This window comes from Narcine bancroftii, chromosome 3, assembly GCF_036971445.1.
Source record: "Narcine bancroftii isolate sNarBan1 chromosome 3, sNarBan1.hap1, whole genome shotgun sequence".
Classification (NCBI taxonomy): domain Eukaryota; kingdom Metazoa; phylum Chordata; class Chondrichthyes; order Torpediniformes; family Narcinidae; genus Narcine; species Narcine bancroftii.
The window spans coordinates 67,348,839-67,371,452 of NC_091471.1; the positions used below are offsets into that span (position 1 = coordinate 67,348,839).

Here is a 22,614-nt window from a genome sequence, read left to right on the forward strand (position 1 = left end):
AATCTGAATATTTAATCAGTATGAACAGTAACAACTTGTCTTGTTCTGTGTAGGTGGGCTTGGAGAGTCTGCAGTCACAGGCATTGTAGTCGGCTCTCTATTGGGATGTGCACTGCTGCTCGCATTTTACTTGTTCAGGTATGAGTTACCATTTGGGAATTAAGCCTGGTGAGGAAAATAAAACAAATTTCTTCATTTTCTTATTCAGTACTAAGTATCTGAATGGACATTCTTTTACTTAAACAGCGTGGGCATTTTAAGAAACATGCATTTATTTTACTTATTTCATTAAAACAAAAAGCTGGTGAAAATGCATCTTGGTGCAGTAGATGTCTCTTTGATTAATGTATATGGTGTCCTGAGCAAGTCTGAGGGCTCTGGCAAGGCCACCAGCTTGATTTGAGTGAATGAATGAAATTGCTGCAGCATACAGATATCCTCTCTCATACCAATTACATCAATCTGTTGTTGAAATAAATATCGGGGCATATTTTAGGAACAAAGTCACATAGCACTGCATTTAAAAGAAAATTCAAATTTTTGTTTGAGGTAAATAACTTCGAGTTTGTTTAGGTTATTTCTTAATTTATCTTAAAGCTTTAACAGCAAAAGTATACCTTGGCAGTATTCTTTTTGAGACTGTCCAAAGGATTTCCACTATGGATACCACACTCTGGTGTTAGTGGTAGAAGGTAAACTGTAACGGAATGCAACATAACTGATTGAGGTCAGAGTACTGTAGCTCGAGGCAGAATGCTATAACATAAGGGCAAAGGGCAGCACAAGGGCAGCACAAAAGGCAAGAGTTGTCTGTTCCCATTTATCAGAACTACTTCATAAGCTTTCTATGCCCTTATTCTTCCTTTAATAACGTAGGCGTCATGTAATCACCCAAGTCTGTAGGAAGTAGGGGCCCATGTCACCAGATGATTAGTAAATGTAATGTAGGTGGGCGGTACTCCTCACAGCAAGCCTTAATTAAATGCTGTCTCCAAATCTATTTGACTAATATTTTCAGTCTTGAGGCACATAAAGAAGGATATACTGTATCCCTTGGACCTGACCAAGTATGTTTGAGGGAATTGTGGGACTCTGCCAGAGGTCTTTGCATCTTCCTTAGCCACAGAGGAGGTACCAGAAGATTTGAGGTTGGCTAATATTATGCCTTTATTTAAGAAAGATTGCAAGGACAAGCCTGGAAACTATTGAGTAGTGATTCTAGCATCATTGGGAAAAGTTACTGGAGGAGGTTCAGAGTGATAGGATATTTCTTATTGGCAAATACAAAAATTGATTTGGGATATTCAGTATGGCATTGTGCATGTAAACGTGTCCAAGGGATTGACAAGGCAGGGCAGTAGACATTAGCGTGGACTTTAGCAAGACTTTTGATGCTGTCCTGTGTAATGGACTGGTCCTGAACATGAAATCACATGGGAGCACAGTGAGTTTTAGCAAGGCTTTTGATGCTGTCCTGTGTAATGGACTGGTCCTGAACATGAAATCACATGGGAGCACAGTGAGTTTTAGCAAGGCTTTTGATGCTGTCCTGTGTAATGGACTGGTCCTGAACATGAAATCACATGGGAGCACAGTGAGTGTTCCAATTAGATACAGATTGGGCAAAATGGTAGGATACAGAGGATGATAGTGGATGACCTTTAGTCAAATTTAGTGAATTGTGTGCTGCAGGGATCAATGCTGGGTCCACTGTTGTTTGTTATCTATATTAATGATTTGGATGAGAATGTAGGTGCCATGATTAGTATGTTTGTGCATGACAACAAAATTAGTGGCATGGCGGATGGTGAAGAACATTGCTTTAAGTTTATAAATAAATCTAGATCAATTTGGAAAAGTGAGCAAAGAAATAGGAGATGAAATTTAACTCAAAGTGTGAAGTAATGCATTTTGGGAAGTTGTCAAGGCAGGACGAAAACAGTGACTGACAACTTCCTGGGAAGTTTAGAACAGAGAGGCCTCAGGTTACATATATAGTTCCCTGGAAGTGGTGACACAGGCAGACAAAGTGGTGAAGAAGGTGGATGGTGTACTTGCCTTCCTCAGATAGGGCAATGAGTACAATTGAATCATTTCATTTCCACACCCCATTCCCACACTGACATGTCTGTCAATGGCCTCATGCACTGACAAACCTAGGCTACCTGCAAATTGGTGGAACAACACCTGATATTCCATCTGGGTACTCTCAAACCATATGGTATTAACATTGATTTGGCAGTTTCTGTTAGGCCCCTCCCCCTCTCTCTCTCACTCTCACTCTCTGTTTCCTAATCCTCTGTCTCCTTTCCTCCTTCCTTACCCCCTTCCCTTTCCATTCAGAACTATCCATCCCCCAATCATTTCTAAGCTTTTTTTTCCTCTTCTGCCCTCCCACCTATTTCCACCTATGAACTTGCCTGTTGGCCAGTGCATCTTCCCCTGCCCCTTCTTCCCTCCTTTCCTCTCCTCCCCTCACATTTTTATTCAGGCACGTGCTTGCTTTTTGCTCTTACCTTGACGAAGGCCTCAGGCCCAAAACATCGGTTATATATTTTTGCTTCCTATGATCCTACATGATCTGCTAAGTTTCTCCAGCACTTTTGTGCATTGCACTACAATCTCAGCATCTGCAGACTTCACTGTTTAACTGAGTCTAAGAGTTGGGATGTCATGTTACAGGTGAACTGGACTGCAGTAAGACTGCACATGGAATACTGTGTGCAGTTCTTGCCACCATAGTAAAGGAAGGAAGTGATTAAGAGAGGGTACAAAAATGATTCACAAGAGTGTTGCCACAACTAGCGGGCTTATGTAGAGAGTGGATAGGCTGGGACTGTTTTCCCTGGTGTGAATAAGGCTGAGGGCTGACTTTAGAGAGGATAATAAAATCATGTGGGGTATGTATAAGGTGGATGGACACAGTGATTTTTTTTCAAGGGGAGGGGAGTCTAAAACTAGAAGGCATAGATTTAAAGTGAGTGATTTAAAGTTACCTGAGGGGCATATTGTTTTCATAGAAGGTGGTGGGTAAATAGAATGAGTTGTCAGAAGAAGTGGTAGAAGTGGGTCCAGTGAACTGTCTCAAAGAAATTTGGGCTTGTTCACGGATAGGAAAAGATTAGATATGGCCCAATGCAGGGAATCATGGCCAGCTCAGGAAGGCACTCATCATCATGGTCAAAGTGGTTGCTTCTGTTCAGTATATCCCAATGGCTGTATGAGTATATACACTAGGTCAGGACAGGAAATAGATCTGTCTGTGATGATGGAAAAATAAATTCAATGGTAATGGTGCTTTTGAAAGGATATGCTTTGATCTCCAAAAGTACAGTACTGAAATGTTACATCTGACGGTATATTGGATTTCACATTCACAAGTTTGAGATACCCCCTTGACTGCACAATTAGAAATTCATCTCTTTATTCAGAGAAGAAGGCCCATTTAGCTTCTTCAAAGGAGATGAAAATGTGAAAAGAGATCATTGAAAATAAAGCTTTTGGGTGAATGAAACCATTGAAGTATGTGAGAGTTGGATTGACTGCAATATTTTAATGGTTTCTGACAGGCCAGATGGGCAGATCTAGTTAGTTTTGGTCCTGTACCATCATAACATAGATAAAGCCATTCTGCTCATCATACCTATCTAGACTTTGAGATAGAATCAATCGATTAATGTTTGTGTCCAAATCCTATGGCCCTGTAATTATTTCACCATCAATTCTGTTTCCACAGCCTGAGAAGATTATAAGTAAAATACCCTATAGTTCAAGGGGCAAAGTTCAGATCAACGACCCATTCCCATCAGCTGATTTTTCTTCTCACAGATGCTGCTTGATTAGCCGAGTTCTTCAGCATTTCTGTTTTTGCTTCACATTCCAGCACCTGCAGCTTTATTTGATTTGCATGATTAATCAAAGCTTGCTTCATCTGACAGAGGCAATGCACCAAATTCATCCTGCCTACTCAACATGATTTTGACAGATAGCTAGAGATAATCACCTCATCTGTTGGCTAATTAGGATAAATTATCTGCCTCTAGATCTTGCTGTTCTACGCAGTTGTGGGCTAGTGGCAGCAGGTTGACTCCCAGCCAATGGGCTTCCAATTATAGGTGGCGAGTTCCACTCCTGCATGAATAATGTTTAAATATTAAGGGACTCAATGGATCTGCCATTAGTGCAGAAAATGCTGCTGAAATAAAAGGTCTCAGTAAGTCATGGGGTAGGTATAAGAGATTGAATGACTTTGTCGTGTCTCTCATGCTCATGTCAACAGATGGTGAGGGCTCCATCCTCTGGCTCACTGGTTGTCACGTGTTGTTAGCACAATTACCAAACTTAAAGATACATTGGAAATGAACAGGAATATGTTATAGAATGCCAAGGAAGAGTAAAATATACAGGTTCTCCCCTATTTAAAATGATATTTCAAAGTTACAGTGGTTCAAATCTGTACTTTCAATTTCGATATCTTCCTGAAGAAGACTATACCTGTTAAACCATCAACAAGTGTCAATGCCCCAGTGCCTTCAACAAGTGTCGATGATGCAAGTGTGTTCTGAGTTGTTCTCGAGCATAGAAGAGAGTGAAATTGATGACCCTGTCACTTTACCATCCTCACCATCCAGAAATTAATTTTGGTTCAATGTTTAAAAAATTCTTCATGCCCAGTATACTTTCAGTTGTGTACATTAATGTTTATTTCAGTGTGCAATAATGATATTCAAAATTTAATTATAAAAAATGGTAGGTGCAGTATTCTTTTTTGACTTACAATGGGTTTGCCAGAATGTAACCCCATCATAAGTTGGTCTGATGTGATTGAAATGTTTGGCTTGGCTTAGTACATGGAAAATCATATCTCATGAACTTGACTGAGATTTTTAAAGAAATAAACAAGAAGAATGAAGAAGGCAGAGCTGTGAATATTGACTATGTGGACTTCAGAATGGGGTTGGACAAGGTCCCACATAGTACTCTGCTGTAGAAGGTGGGAAGGGAATCCAGGGGTGCTGGCCAATTGGATACAAAATTGGGTTGGTGGTGTCAAGAGTGCTAGTGTTTTTCAGATTGGAGGGTTTTGACCATTTGTGCAGCAGGGATTGTTCTGGGTCCACTCTTATTTATCATTTATATATTAACAACTTGGATGACTATAACTGGTTAGTTAGTCCGTGAATGACACTAAAAGCAATGGTATTAAGGACAATGAGGAAGGTTATCTAAGATTTACAACTAGATCTTGATCAAATGCAGGAGTAGACACATGGCAGATGAAGTTTAATTTGGATCAGTGTGAGGTGTTACATTTTGGTAAGTCAAACCAAGTCATGACATGTATAGTAAATGGTAAGGTAAGAATGGTGTTGTAGAAAAAAAGAGGTCAAGGGGTGCAGGAACATGGTTCGCTGAAATTGGTGGTTAGGTTAGTGAAGTAGGCCTTTGTCTTACTTGCCTCTATCAGTTAGGACCACAAGTTTATGCCTCCCAATTTACACTTAATTAACCTACAAGCTCCGATATGTTTTGAGCGGTGGGAGGAAACTGGAGCCGCTGGGCAAAACCCACACAAACATGGGGAGAACATACAACTCCTTACAGATAGCACAGGATTCAAACCCCAGTCCCGATCGCGGGCGCTGTGAAGTTGTTGCACTAACCACTATACCAAAGATGCTGCCCATATCATATTCAATTAACACCTTTTGCCTGTTGGTCTGGACTCTTCCCCTTTCTCTCTTTCTCCTTCGAGTCTTTATTCAAATGCATTCTTGTTTTTGCCTATAGCTTGAAGAGATTTTTAGGTGCAAAACGTCTGTAATACATCTTTACCTCCTGGACACTGTGAGACCAGTTGAGTTCCTCCAGCATATCTGTGTGTTTTTACCACACATAACGATCCCAGAGAAATTATTCCTATGGAGAAATGGGAAAAATTTTTGTTTTTATGAATCTTTATTCGAAATGCATCCAGTTCTGGTCCCCATGTTTAAGAAAGGACATACTTGCTATAGAGGGAGTGCAGTGCAGGTTTACAAGGTTAGTTCCCGGGATGGCAGGATTGTCATACGTAGATAGGTTAGAAAGCCTTGAATTATATCTGATGGAATTTAGAAGGATGAGGGGAGACATGATTGAGGTATTTAGGATTATCAAAGGGCTTGACAGGGTGAAATCAGAGCACATGTTCCCAATGATGGGTGAGACAAGGACTAGAGGGCCTAGTATAAGAATACAGGAAAGGCCATTTAACACAGAAATGAGGAGAATTTTTTTTACCCAGAAAGTTGTGGGTCTGTGGAATGCATTGCCACAGAGGGTAGTGGGGATGGATTTGTTGGATAAATTTAAGAGAAAGTTGGATAAGGCTCTTGTGGGCAGGGGAGTTAAGGGTTATGGGGATAAGGCTGGAATTGGTTATTGAAAGGGAAAGATCAGCCATTATCTAATAAATGGCAGTGCTGACTCAAAGGGCCGATTGGTCTACTCCAGCACCTATTGTCTATTGTCAAAATATTAAATTAAGACATTTTATTATGGAGTACCAAGAAGTAATTCTCCAACCATGTACTTGTGACAAACAACATTGATTATGCCCTACTGCAAAGAATTGGGCAACATATCTCAAGATGTGTTGGTGGCAAGTTCCCTGTAGCAAGTTCACACTGGAAAATTACCCCATTTATGTTAAAAATGCAACAAGTAAAAAACCACACAATTTGAAACATCTCTGTAAATTAGGCATGTCCTGTAACATTCTTTGCTGAATTTGGAAGTAGTCTAGTAAAGAAACCTAGCACATCGGAAACAATCTCTGTCAAATATCTGTCCAGGAATGTTCTCTGAAGTCATTTCAAATTTGAATTGATCTGTAAAGGAGCCAAGATGGATCTGTTTAGAATTATCCCAATTTGTCCAGTTTGGACTTCTTACAATTTTAGACACAGTTCACTGTCTGGTTCAGCTAAATGCAGTATCAGACTTTCATAGCACAGATGTTAAACTCTAACAATCTGAAGCTGGCTCCAGAAAGCTGATCAAAATCTGAAATCGGATTTGAACTCGCATAGGTTTTATTAGCATTAAAATTAGGATATTAACAATCCTTCCGTTTAAACTTTCTGTCATTGAAGAAATGATACTCTTCTCCATTGAACATTCGTGGCTCTTTGAAGTAGATTGTCCTGAGATGATGATAATTAAATATCTTTCAAAGAACATAAAGTTTATTTTCCTTGAAAAGAAGTATTAGCAGCTGAATTACCTGAAAAGTTATTGCTAAGCAATCACATTTTTATTCTTAATAATCTTGCTTCATTTTGCTTCATTTTGGTTGAGTTTTTAGTTCCAGTAAAAGGCACCTAATAGTTTGTGTCATGTTACACATAGGATTTTATTGATGAATCAAGTTTATCAATATCTTTAGTTCCATCCTTATGCACAGTAGACCAAATGTCCAGTTTTTAAAAAAATATAGAACATCCTGTTGATAGCTGCTTAATTCATTTGTGGGACATTAAGAAGTGATCATTTTGATAACTTCATGGTCAGCATTTAAAAACAATTTCCATGAATTACATTGTATTCAAAGCAGTGATTTTACTTGTCAATATTTGTGTATCAACCACTTAAATCTCCAGCAATTCATCATTTCTGATTAATTGATGAATGTTGATAATGCTGATGGTGCCAGCATTCAATCCCCAATTGTAAATATCCTACAGAAAGTGCTAGTGAACCTCTTCCTTTGAACTGCTTCAGTTCCAATGGTCAGAACATACATACAATGTTGTTGGTCAATTGTAGGATCTTGACCCAATAATTTGTGAGTAAATAAATAGAAGAATATTTCTGACTGAAATGTTTGATTTCATTAAGTGGACATCAATTATACCATATTGGTTCCAAAACCATATTCAATGTGCAGGCAAATTGTGGAATTAATTAGGCTGGATTCAATTTGATTAGGATAATAGTGGTATAAATGTTGGCCAGAATAGCACAAAGTAAGTAGAACAGGACCTCATTCATTTCTCAACACTAATGCTAGTATGAAGTTCAGTGGTCCATTCATTACACTCTCTTAACCTCACATAGCTGAACATATGTTTAGCTCCAGGAAGGATTTACACTCACTGCTAATAAAGGCATCACTAAATAATTTCAGATCAGTGGCAGATTAATTTCTTTTAGTTGCTGCCATGAATTTACAATTATTTGTCTCTTTCTAGACTTATGTATAGTTGCTAAAGTCCACAGGAAATGCAGGGTGAGAGGAGTTGCATAACCCTCAGTTTCTGAGCACCCCATGATAACTCTTCAGTGTATTGCAGCTGTAAGGAATCTTCCTCCCAGACTATCCAGCTGGTGTGCTCAAACACCAGCTAGATAGTATCATTCTGTTGCAATCCACTGCATTAGCTGCATTTAAAACATAGAACAGCACAGTACAGCTCCTTCAGCCCACAATGTTTTGCCGACCAATGTTACCTATCACAGCTAGTTAAGGGATAGTGAAGGACAAAAAAAAGAGTATCCTTTGTTAACTGATGTCATTGGTTGGTACCCCATGCTTAAACACACAACATCCATATTATGTTGAATCATAATGTATAATATACAAGAGTATTTTTGAGTTGGGAGCTAATAAATTATAGCTCACCCCAACTCTTCAGAATCTTTATCCATGATTTGGATGAAAGGATTGTTTGCTGAGATACAAAGTTGGATGTGTGATTTGGGCAAAAGGCATAAAGGTTGCAGAGAGATGGAAACAAGCCAAATGAATGGCTTATGGCATGGTTGTAAATAAAACTAGAAAATTAGATTATGGTGACAGATTGAATGATGTTTAATGTATAAATAAATGCTGAAGAGACTCAACAGTCACTTTTATCCATCTATGGATAGAAATAGTCAGTCAGAGTTTTGGGTTGGGACCCTTTTACAAGACTGAGACACTCAGATATATGTTGCCTCACCCCCTGAGTCTGTCCAGCTTTCCTTTGTCCATCCAAGATTCCAGCGTGGTAAGTTTTTGTTTTCTCTGAAAAGCGTTGATGTTTGGCATGATATTGCTATTCTTCTACAATTAGCTTGCAGGTGCAGCATGCAATAAGTGTATTGGTCTTTCATGTAAGAAGATTGGAGTACAAGAATAAAGACTCCTTACTGAAGTCCATGTATGTTCTTGGTGAGAATGTGCCTAGTGTATAATGTACAAGTTTAGTTTCATTTCCTAAAGAGAGTTGTACTTTGGAAAGAGATGTGCAATAGAATTAACCCCACTGATTCCTTATTTGAAGGATTGACCTTCAAGGAAGACAAGTTAAGCAGATTGACTGTTGAGTTTAGAAGAATATAAGGTTATCAACTTGAAGTACAAAGAATTCTTAGCCAATTATCAGGATTGAACAGATAGAACTTGTGTTCAGAACTAGGTCACAGTCTCAGAATAATGGTTGGTATTCAGGCTGAAATGGAAAGAAATTTCTTTACTTGCAGGATAATGAATTCTCCGCCCAAGAACACTGAAGTAGTTCGGTGGAGCACATTTAAGGCAGACCAAATAATATAAGAAATAGGGGCAGGAGTCGGCCATCCAGCCTGCCGATCCTGCTCCACCATTCAATGAGATCATAGCTGGAGAAGTCGATGTTAATTCCACCTGGTTCAAGGGTGTCCAGATGCAGTGGAAGCTGAGATAGTGATCAGAGAATGGTACACGACAGTTGAGCCCACAAGACCACTAATGACATTTACCAGTTCAAAGAATGAGCTCCAAACACAGAGCAAAACAATACTACCAGTCTCCTCTGTGTTCTTTTTCATTGTACATCCTGGCAAGCCTCCCAATACATCAGGCATGGGGAAGACTGCCAGCCACGTTTTGCAAGCAGACTTGTTCAGTCCACACCTAGGTCATGCAACATTAACATTGTTCTGAGGAACTATACCACTATTCTTAACCTCCCTCCTACACCATTTCCACCAGCACAGAAACAGACCATTTAACCTACACTTGCCCATGTCAACTCTGATGCCTGTGATGCTAATCCCACTTGCCTATATTAGGCCCATATCTCTCAAAGTCTTTCCTATTCAAGCATACTTTTGTGGACAGTATGAAGGGTAACTTTAAGATACAGAGTCATCCTCAATGTATTAATGAAATGGGCTGAGAAATTTCAGATGAAGTTTAATTCTGATAAATGTGAGGGGGTATAGTTTGCAAGTATTTATGAAGCTAGGACATACTCCATGAATGGTAAAGTCCGAGGGAGTAAAAAGTAAAGGTTCCATTATTGTTATGTAATACTACATTTAGAATGTAACATGCATGAAATTCTTTAACTTTGTCTACTGTAAGGAAACAAGATAGTTACCACTTTGTCCAGCATCCCTCACAGAAATGAGGCCCTAGCAAGGATTGAACCCACAACCCCTGATTTACAAGACCAGAGGTCTAACCACTGAGCTATCAGAGCCTAATGAGGAACAGAGGTACCTTTATGTGCAAGTGAAAAGATCCTTGTAGATGGAGTTGCAGTATAGTTTGATAACATGGTTAAGAGGCACATGAGATATTGGCTTTCATTTGTTGGGACGTTGAATACAAAAGTGGTAGTACAAGAAGTTATGTTTCAATTTTATAAAATGTTAATCATATCTCAGCTATAGTACTGCAGGCAGTTCTGGTCACCATCCAGCAGGAAGTATGCGATACCATTGGAGAAGGTGAAATGAAGATTCATCAGGATGTTGCCTTGGATGGAGCATTTTACTAATGAGGAGAGATAAATGAGCTAGGTCTGTGAAGAGAAGCTGCAGAAGCTAGGGCTTTTTTTTCTCTTGAGTGGAGGAAGGGTCATTATAAAGTATTGAGAGGTATAGATAGGTAAGACTGCAGAAAACTTTTCCCATTATCAGAGGGTGTTGGGCAACTGCAATGCACTGGCAGAGAAAGTGATGAAAGCATTTAATTTTGTCGAGATGAGCATTTGAATAGCCTAGATATTGAAAGCAAGTGGCCAAAAGCTAGAAGGTGGTATTAACATAGATAAATACCCACTTGTCAGCATGGACATGTGGGCTAATGTCTCTTTGAATCTACCAGTCCTTTTAAATATTGTATCTGCTTTTATCATTATAAACAATATAAATCTTTATCAGGTCAGCCATGGCTTCCATAGCTTCAATTAGAATAAACCCTGCCTATCCACTCTCTCCCTAACTGCAGGCCACATCCTATTGAATCTCTTCAGCACTCCCTCAAATGCTACCACATCTTTCATGTACAGTAACTAGAACCGAAAACTATTTTCCAAGGATGGTGTCACTAATGTTTTGAACAGCTCCAATGCGATGTCCCAAATGCTTCTACCGTTGCTAAATGCTTTCTCATTTTCAGTGAACAATTAACTTTCTGCTGAACTAGTAGATTTCAGTATCTCGTTGCTTCTCCAACTGCCTACTATTGAGAAGCTCTTGGATACCTGAGAATTATTCACATGATAATTGAATCATTCCTCCAATAAACCATTCCATGCAGTGTAACAAAATAAAATTCTGATTCTTGCCATTCACCTTGTGGTGCTTAGTACTTATTGGAATACCGCTTGTGGAATCTGAACTGCTTGCAAATCCATCTTCTTTAAACTCCCTCTGTACACGTGACAATAAACTATAGAAAAAGTTACTTCCACTGTACTCTCCAATCGAAGGGTGGATTTAAAAATAGTGTTTCAGGTGTGTATGGCTAACAAATTTTCAAATGGGTTTCAGTTGGTGGCTTCAGCCCTCTGAATATAGATAATAATGACATGATAATAATCAAGAAGCTGAATGTTTCACTGTCATTAGCACTTCAAAGTTCTGGTACAGAGCACTTTCAGTATAGGAGAAAGATGTGAAATACTCAAATTAAATCTGTAATGTTGGCAAAGTTATTGGCAACAAAACAATAAATAAAACATTACTCGCGATCCTGCATCAGTGGTGAAAGTGGAAGCTGAAAGAATAAAGAAAGCACAACATTCCAAATGTGATTCCACATACTCCTTCTTAAAAATTGTCCTCCTTCTCCAAAAATTGTAGCTTCTCTTCTGCTGTCATCAGCTTGGCCCTCATCCACATATCCTCCATTACCCTTACTTCTGCCCTGGCACCCATTCCCCTTCTCCTCTCCTGCTGCCCTGCTGGCTTCTTCATCCAAAATATCATCCTCTGCCATTTCTGCCACCTACTACACGGTTTCACTACCAGGCACATCTTCCCATCTCTGCGTTGCGCTGGGAGAGCTCCCTCCGTGACTCCCTTGTCCACTCCTCCATCCCCACCAATTGTCTCCTTAGCACCTACCCCTGTGACTTCAGGAGATGTTCCACCTGCACCCTCACCTCCTCCCTCACCACATTTGGGGCCTCAAACAGTCTTGCCAAGTGAAGCAACTCTTCATTTGTAAATCTGCATCTGTTGCATTCCATGCTCCCGTGTGGCCTTCTCTACATCAGAGATACATGAGGCAGATCGGGAAATCACTTTGCTGATCACCTCGGCTCTGTCCTCCGAAATAGCGGGTACTTCCCAGTGATCACCTTTTTTCAATTCCCCATTCCATTTCCATGCAGACATGTATGTCCATGGTCTCATGCACTTCCAGACTGAGACCAGCGACAAATTGGAGGAAAAACACCTCATATTCAATCTGGACATCCTCCAACCAGATGGCATTGACTTCAACTTCTCTGATTTCCATTAGTCCCCCTCCTCAACCTCCTCATTTCTTCCCTTCTCTGATGTCTATTTCTCTCTTCCTTTAGCTCCAGCTCTCTTCCCCTTTCCCTCTACCTCCATTCCTCCAGCTGTGAATTCACAGTAATCCCCTCCCCTAATCACTTCTCACCTATCCTCCTACGTCCAATTATCATCTTTTGTCTGTTAGTCTTTCCTTCTATTACCCATTTAATTCAGGTGTCTGCCTGCTTTTTAACACCTTGAAGAAGGGCTCAAGCCCGAAATGTTGGTAATTTATCTTAATTTTCCATGGATGCTGTGAGACCTGCTGAGTTCCTCCAGCATTTCTGTGTTTTTACTACAATCACAGCATCTGCTGATTTTAGGTTCATTCTATATCATCAACCTGATATCCTTATTAAAATGGGAAACTGAACCATTTGTTCACAAAGTAAACTTTGTAATATTGCTCCTTTGTTTGCAGGAAGAAATATAGGATAACCGTTGAGAGACGCGCTCCAGTGCACGAAGCTGACAATGGTAAGCACCACCACTTGCGAGAAGACTCTGTCCAGTCCAATCTGTCAACAGCTTAAACAGTAGAAATGAACCTTCCTTTATAAACTTTCAATTTAAAGGGGGAAGTTCCCAAAAGTGTCATTACAAACAAAGAGAGGTTGAAATGAAATTCATTCTTTTGAAGCATAGGCTATTAATTTGTTATAGTTTTTTTTTGCTTTTGAAAACTCAGGAAAAAATCACTTTACATTGCACCACACCACTGGAACCTGCATTTCGTGAAGCTTATCAAATGCCATTCATCTTGTTTCCTTAAGACCAGCAGTGACTCACACTGGCAACAGAAGAGAACCTTCAAAAGAAGATATTTTGTATATGGTCATTTAACCCAATATATATATTTCATGGGAGCTATCCCGTATCCTGAAAAAGGAAAACATTTAACTCTATAAAATTAGGAGCTAATCTTTGAAATATTGCATTATACATTACTTTTTCATACCATTAGTTATAAAGTAAAACAAATGGAGAATTCAATGCTAGTATTGGGTAAATGTGTGACTACTTAATGCACTTAAATCAAATTTGTAACTCAGCTATTGTGATGAGTTTATTGATATGTTTATTTTAATTGGATGCATGCCTTCATTGAAATAGCACAAGGAGAATTTGTTACAGGCATTAAAATTCATCCAATATTGTTAGGAAAGAAAGTTATGCCCTCTGATGGTATTAACATTTGTGCATTTGGTATGAATTTGTATTTTCTATTTCACTTGTAAAACACTGCTTAGAATTTTGCAATTACTGCTTACACCAGAGAATGCTAACTGGAACTATGCAGCTCTTAGCTGGAATAGAACTGTAATTTTTTTCCCAAAATGATTTTTAGAGCTTTGGTGTTTGAAAACAATTATGATAGCTTGCATTTATGTAGTGATTTTAATAAGCAAGCATCTTTAATATTATTAATCTAGTAATCCTGTGCTGTGTAATATTCATCAGACTGTAAGCAGTGACTCATTCACTGGCAATTTATTTATGTATGATTATAAACTCAGCTTTGAACACAGAAGTGAAGTGTTAATATTCAGTTAATTTCATCTAACACTACATGGTCTCTTCAATTAATATTGACAAGTGTTTGATGTATCTATAAAATATTTGGGAATACCATTTTAAAGAAGTAGACCACAAAATAAGTCAATATTTTTATTCTTTAATAAAAGTGTTAAAAATTATTAGTATTTTACACAATGCGTCAAACATTATCATGTATATAATAAATAAAAATGAATACATGTGTACAGTATTTGATCAGTTGAGATTTCAGGCCTGTTTTAGAATGGTCTTGAAAATAATATTGTTATTATACAAGTTGGTTATTTAGATGCTGCTATTTATATTTTAGTGGGCACCTGAAAATATACATAGTATAGGAATGATCCCAGTAAAGCTTGTGATGTAGAAAGGAAGGGATATTAGTTGAACATGATAACAAATTTATACTTAATGAATATATTCAATTAATTGTGCCTTCCAAGCTCTTTATTAGGTTATAACTACAGCAGAAAAAATATAGCACATTGTTACATTAACATGTGGTGTATATACATATCTTTGGCACCCATAAATATGATTAATTTTCCTTAATTAATTGTGAAGGACTTGGTAATTTTTTTATACATCTACAAGCAACTAATACTGTCAATGCCACAACAAGACTCCATACAAGTGTAAGAAGTCTACATTTTCTGATGGACCACATTATGTGGTTTAGGCCAACCCAATCATTAAAATAAAATGAAAACTGGCTTTTAAAAATGCAAGCTCATTATCAAAAAAGGAGCACTCATGTGTTCTCTTAATATTTGAAATGTGTGGTATTGAAATTGAATTGTGGATCGGGGATATGAACTGTTGCTTCAAACAAGATCATTATTATGAAGTGAAAAAAAAGATTATGTACTGAAATGAAGTTTTTTTATATATATATTTCCGTCACTTCGAGCAGGTACCACTTGATACAATGTCAGCAACTGATGTCAATTATACATTTGCCAAGTGCTGTCAATGTTCAGCTTGTGAAGTGCTGTTTTAATATGTAATTAAAAATGGAAAACGTGTGTTTAAAATTTGAGTGATTTGAGAATACTGGGGGGGAAATAACTAAGATTTGAGGTGCAAATGCAAGGTGCCATTCAATATATCAGTAAAATATTGGCATAAGTTAGAAATATCTGCATATAATGTGGTATTTATTTAACAGTTGTGCAGTGTTAATATTCATAACTGTAGATAGTTTTTAAAATTACATTTTATTCAAGATGAGTTGGTCCGATTTATCATATCTATACGTTGCTTTATTGCAGTTTTGTGTCTATGGACCTTGAAGATATGTAAATGTCTTTGTAAACTATTTTATTTTCTGTAAACTGATATGTCATATTCTTTATAGAATATTAAATCAAGGCAGATATTGGCAATAAAATAATGAACAATAAAACCCTTTGCTTCTTTTTCTGTGTAATTCTTGATGATTGCAAAATGCTTAGAGCATGCTATAAGTGCTACTGTCTGTAAATAAGCTCTTTGACCAGTGAAATAATGCATGTAATTAAACCAAGCATGTTTATCAGGTTTGAGGATGTACTCAGGGATAACCATATGCACCTCACCTTTAATTGCATGAACATGAATGCTATTTTGTATTTAATTTACCCTATATGTTTTCTGTAATTAACCAATATTGTCATGTTATTCTAACCTCATTGCTTCTGGTCCTCCATCAAGAATTCACTCATTGAAATGTAATATTTTTTACAATATTTGTCACTTGTAGGAAGGGAGCTAACACATGCTTCCCATTTTATCCCTTAGGTCCCCACTGCTGCCACCCTCTGCTATGCTTCCTCCTTCAGCTGAGAGCACGGGATGATCTGGGTCACAATCTACTCCATTGTCACCATTAATTCCACACTATAAATGGTCAACAGGAGGTGCACGCCTGCAGGACAGGACTGGTCCTGCCAGTTCTTCCTTCAGCTGAGATGGAATATACTGTTGCTTCCAGGCCTTGGCCTAGTCAAATGCCCACTGACGTATAACTTCTGTTGTTTTATTTTCATGTAGAATGTGAATAATTTTTAGAAGGAAGTTAAAATTCTCCCTTGTATTAACATATTCTCTGGAGCTTCCATCATCATAAAATTTCCAACCAACGTCTTTCAATGTTAAGGGTGCCCTCCATTAGTGGCAACACAAATATTACACTCAATATTAGGTTGCCAAAAATGTATGAACAACTCCAACAGATTTTATGAGCATGTATCTTTGGTTCAGCATTTTTCCAAGAAATAGTTAATTAACCTTGCTCAGGTCATTTCACAGGAATGTGGTCAGCTCATTATTGAGAGGAGTCGTGGGAAATGTAACATAGTGACCATTCTAAAATTCAAATCAATAAGTTAGCTCATTAAAGGCTTGTTTGTAAAGCATCCCATATTTAGCCAGTAGAACACAATGTCCAATCTGTCACTAAAACCAGATTCTTGACATATCAGTGATCCCTGACATTATAATTACAGGAATAAATTATTAAAATTCATTGATTAAATTTAATATCCATTGAAAATATTTCAAGGCTCCACATACAATTTAATGAAGCAATAACAGCAAGAGCAATTACTTTCATTTACATAGCATCACGAATATCTCAAAGCAGCAAGATGCTCCACAGGTGCAATTGTCAAAATGATACGGGTTAGGATATAGATTTGAGAGAATGTTCAGTGAGATAAAGTTTGCATTTGATACATGGTAGAAGGTTTGACAGGACAGTATTTGAATCCAGCTTTAAACAATTGAATCTAGAGTTAGAAAAGTCATGGATGAAGGCATCAGATGCAAGTAAACAAAGGAATGGGCTCTCCGTCATTGTGATGGTCGTGAGGGCAGGGAAGGGAATCAGAGATTAGCTGAGAATAATACTGTTAGTTTCGGATTGTTATTGGGAAGTGAATAAAAGTACAGATTCTTAGAAATAGAAGAAGTAAAACAGTCCTAGTTATTATATTTGACCCTGGGATGAGTTTCCAACCAGTAACACATTGCCTTTATTCACCTCTGCAGCATCACCTGATTCCACCCTTTCCTCAGCTCAACGGCAGCTCAGCCCCTCATCATGTACCTGCAAGTTCCAGTCTTGAGCCATCTGCTGCTTCACTCACTGTCCTCCAATCTCTTACTCTGGACAAATTGGTACGCTTTCAAAACTATGTCACCAACATTATCTTGCTCATGGCCTTGTTCACCTGCTTGCATTATTCATATTCACTTCTGTGCCAAATTTTAAATTTGATTTTAAAATTTCATCCCCATTTTTACATATCTCCATAACAGACTCACACTGTTCCATCACTCCATCTGAATCATGTCCTCCAGCATTATATGTCTTGTTGATCTTTGTGTCCACTCAATTTTAATTGTACAAAAGTTGGCAAGTGCATTTCCTTCCAAATTCTGGAACTTTCACTTTTAAACTTCCACCCTTCTTTAAAAAAAAACTCTTTCGTATCTACCTCGTTAGCTGAGAAATATGTCATTTTTCCCAAAAGTCCCATCTCACTGACTGAATGTAAAGTTTGAGATTTTGCCATCATATTCCTTAAGTCCTTTCAATATGCAAGAGGTACAAAACGAATTCAAATTGTTCTTGCAATGACATATAGTTGCAAACTGGAGTGGAGCTCAGATTTGCCAAATACTAACCTATTAAACTGCTTAAATCAATTCTTGAGAAAGCAGATATCAATGCCCTACTCACATCAAACTAGCACTTTGATTGCTCCCTAGGGAGAAGAAGGTCTCAAACTACCCTGTTCTCTGATAAAATCGAACTCACCCAGACTATGTACATGTTGCTTTGGTTCAAGAGAACTTTGCACCATGTTTCACATTCCTTTTAGTTTCATCAAGAACTTTGGCTCCATCTGATCAAACTGCATCTCAGCATGTTTATCATCTTTGGCTGTGATGCTTCTATTCTGGTCTACCAATATGTTGATTATATGGGTTCATGTCTGGGATTTAGGATTGGATTTCTAATATATCTTTCATCTGGTGGAAGTCTGGCTTTGGTACTGTAGAACCTCTTCCTGGATAGATATTAATAAACGGTAAGATATTTTATAAACAGAACAAAGCATTGTGGCCCAATAACGTGTCACATGGCCTCAAATATGAGCAGCTACAACTCTTGAGTAAATAAATCTCATAGTATGTTTGATCTTTGTCATTTGACAGATATTCTTAGAGAATGTTAGTAGCTTGAATTTGTCTGATGTGTACTAATGAAAGCTTGGATCTTTATTTTTTGATCAAATCACTTGAAGTTAATAAATAGCTATATGTACCTGTGAGGGTCTGTTTTTAATTTTCAAAAGTAAAGGACATCTAACATTGGAAATAAATAACCTTTTACTTTGGGGCAATCATTTTATGAACAGTTGGTTAAATGTATGACTTGTTACATGTTAAAAATTTCCTAATGATCATACCCGACATTAAAATAGCTTTAATTGATTTAGGAGATGCCTCGCTATTTCCTTCTCAAAGGAAATTGTATATGGACAATAAATATCACCATTTCCAGCAGTGCAAACACCTTCTGAAAGAATACAAATAGTTTCAAAGCATTCCTAAGGCAGCAGACTTGAGTTAAAGGCTGATTCCGAAATTATTAGCAACAGTCTTTTTAATTATTGCAAATGTGAGCACTGCTGCACGAATAATTCTGACGCAATGTCCACAGAATATACAACAGGCTTTAGTTAGCTTTAGCTTGTACACACCAGTCTCAGTATACTCCTGGCTTCACATGTCTGACTGTCCCTGAAGGGGCCAGCTCGAGTCTTTATATAGGCCGGTGACTGACAGCAGGCAGGTGGGACCAGCCTCCCAGATTGCCTACCTGCAGGTACAGTGGTTGACTCCTGCAGTAGGCTTGTAGGAGTGCGGCCAGCATAGAAAGTTTGTAATTAGTTGCATAAATTAATATTTTCATTGTGACAACTGTATCTAACAACACAATCTACAATGAACTGATGTTAATGATCAAATACAAATTCATTACTGCAAAATATTTTGGGCCATTGACACTAATGTATCTTACACAGTCAATAATAAAGAATGCCTTTTCTCATTTTATATTGTACTCTAGGTTTTAGTGGATAATGAAGAAGGTTTTTCAAGGATTGCAGAGGGATTTGGGCTGCTTAGAAAAGTGGGCTGAAAAATGGCATATGGAATTTAATGCTGATAAGTGTGAGGTGCTTCATTTTGGTAAGAAGAATCAGAACAGGACATACGTGGTAAATGTGAGAGCATTGATGAATACAGAAGAGCAGAAAGATTTAGGAGTAACGGTACATCGTTCCCTGAAGGTAGAAACTCACGTGAATAGGGTGGTGAAGAAGGCTTTTAGTATGCTGGCCTTTATCAATCATTGCATGAAATATAGGAGTTGGGAGGTGATGTTGAGACTGTATAAGACGTGGGTGCGGCCTAATTTGGAGTTCTGTGTGCAGTTCTGGTCACCTAATTATAGGAAGGATATAAACAGAGTGGAGAGAGTGCAGAGAAGGTTTACCAGAATGTTACCTGGGTTTAAGCATCTAGAGTATAGGGAGAGATTGGACAGATTAGGTCTTTATTCTTTGGAGCGTAGAAGGTTGAGAGGGGATTCGATAGAAGTATTTAAGATTATGAAAGGGATAGACAGAGTGGATGTGGATAGACTATTTCCGTTAAGAGGAGGAAAGATTAAAACAAGAGGACATGAGTTAAGAATTAAGGGGCAGAGGTTTAGAGGTAACATGAGGGGGAACTTCTTTACTCAGAGAGTGGTAGCCGTGTGGAATGAGCTTCAGGGAGAAATAGTGGCGGCGGAGTCAATTGTATTATTTAAGAAAAGGTTGGACAGGTATATGGATAAGAAGAAGATGGAGGGTTATGGGCATTGTGCAGGGAGGTGGGATTAGAGAGGGGTGTTTGTTCGGTGCGGACTAGAAGGGCCTAATGGCCTGTTTCCGTGCTGTAATTGTTATGTTAATCCAGGGAGAGAGGTTTTCTTCACAGTGGGGTGAAGTTTTGACCTCAGCAGAGATCTGCAATTCCATTCTGAACAATTTTAAAAAAAAGAAATATATCTGTTGCAATCACTGAGAGCAACAATTGAACAATTTACCATTGTCTGTTTTCACAAATCAACAAGCAGTGAGATGATTTTGAAGGGAATGGTGAATGGCTCTAAGATATTTTCAGTGAATGGAAGTAGGGAAGTAAAAAAAAAAGGGAAAAATAATCATCACTGTATAATATATGGCCCAAACTTAATTAGCAAGCATACTTTAAACAATCTTTCAAATATATATCAAATATATATACAAGATCTTTTAATAACTATTTGGTAAAAAGACAGCATATCATATTTTTTTCCATATTTATTGTGAAATCAAGTTTCTATGGAATAAAATCACAACAGCTGAGCTTTGCATCTTTGTGAACGTATTTTCATCAAAAAATGCCCACAGAGCAATATTGTAATATTGCAGCAGAAATGGAATTTGACCAGATGTAACAAATAATTATAAAAATATAATTGTCTATATGACCAACTAAAATAATGCTTTATTGCAACTTTCACATCATTGAAAGTAATTAACTATTAATCTGAAAACAAGCTTTTGTTAATGACTAGAGTTTTATTTTGAAAACTGAGCAAGCCAAGTTCAGAACACAAGAGTACACATTAGACAAAATATAAGACATTGCTTACGAATTCCTCATGCGGCTTCAAGTGCCTATGGCAATAGTTTAAGGGCTTGGAAACAGATATCTAGCCATTGGCATCCTGGTCTGAGTAACAATTTGACAGAGCCTGTATAACAAAGAAACTTCTTATCCAAAAAGTGAACTTTTCCACCAAATAGTCTACTTGCTATCTAACACTCAAGTGTGATGTTAACTGTTACAGAGGAAATATTAGTCAATCTTGAATTGCGTCTTTGATAATTTGGTTGAAACATAAAGATTACTCGGAAAATTCAAGGTTTATTGGAATTAATTTTAGGTTTGCAGTTTTTTTTCCTTCTGACAGGCTGAATTAATATCATTCAATTTACACCATCTTCCACGCTCAAACCTAATCTTATTACATATGAATTTGGTATAATAAAACATTACAATCCAAAACAATGTACAATTAAATCATATAACATAACAGCTTTTAATTAAAGGCCTCATATCAAATTTGGAATATTGGAGAAAATGCTTGGACAATTCACAAGGGCAAGCAATGGAAAGAACAATGGAATTTTTCGGTCGCATATAACATGATTTAATTGTGAAAGTAATCTGGCCTATAAGAATTTACGATTAAAAAGCAAAAAATATGTCATTGTTCAAATTGGGGTAAATATATCAATATGTTTTTAAAAATATATTTTCAAGTAAATCTATGGGCACTGAGGATATTAGATGCTGCAAGAACTGATGAATGGTTGTCATTTATTTACTTGGTCTAGTGATGATGTTAATTGAAGCAATAAGCAACAGGGATAATTCTCCAAGTCAATTGAGCTGGTGACAACAAACTCCTGTTCAGTAGTTCATCCGTGCTCTGGTAAGTTTTGATTTTCAGTTTTGATAAGTGTATTTTTGTTTTAAATTTAAGTAAGGATATACTTACAGAGGGGGTTCACAAAGTTAATTCTTGATTTGAAGGAAATGTACCCCAGGTTACTACCAGAGGTGAGGGAAGAGATTGCTGGGGCTTTGGCTATGATATTTGCATATTCCCTGGCCATAGGGGAGGTACTGGAGGATTGGAGAATGGCAAATGTTGTTCCACTTTAAAAAAAAAGATAATAAGGAGATTTCTGGGAATTATAGACCTGTGAGTCTTACGTCAGTCGTGGGCAAACTATTAGAGGGGATTCTTAGGGATGGGAGTTACGAGCATTTAGAGATGTAGTCATCTCAGGGATAGTCAGCATGGCTTGGTGAGGGGTAGGTCATGCCTCATGAGCTTAATTGAAGTTTTTTGAGGAAATTACAAAATAAATTGATGAAAGTAGGAGGTAGATGTGGAACATATGGATTTTAGCAAGCCATTTGACAAGGTCCCCCATGGTAGACTCATTCAGAAAGTCATGAGGCATGGGATCGATGGAACCTTAGCCAAGTAGATTCAAAATTGGTTTGCTTGCAGAAAGCTGAGGGTAGGAGTAGATATACATATTTGGCTGGTAGTTGGTGACTAGTAGACCTGCTGGGATCTGTTCCGGAACCCATGCT

The 22,614-nt window shown here is 37.8% G+C and overlaps 1 protein-coding gene across 4 annotated transcripts in view; it reads left to right on the forward strand.

Moving 5' to 3' along the window:
- npr3 (natriuretic peptide receptor 3) overlaps positions 1-21,934 on the forward strand; it is a 120,606-nt gene extending 98,672 nt beyond the window's left edge. For 2 of the 4 annotated variants that reach the window (XM_069924223.1, XM_069924225.1), the window contains exons 7-9: positions 54-138; positions 13,223-13,278; positions 16,138-18,653. In XM_069924223.1, the coding sequence (XP_069780324.1) occupies positions 54-138; positions 13,223-13,278; positions 16,138-16,229 (233 nt within the window). In that variant the 3' untranslated portion in view covers positions 16,230-18,653. Of the gene's footprint in view, positions 1-53; positions 139-13,222; positions 13,279-13,489; positions 14,463-16,137; positions 18,654-21,842 lie in introns of those variants that run through there. The other 2 variants (XM_069924226.1, XM_069924227.1) reach the window with 2 other exon arrangements.
- Positions 21,935-22,614: the final 680 nt, after the last annotated feature.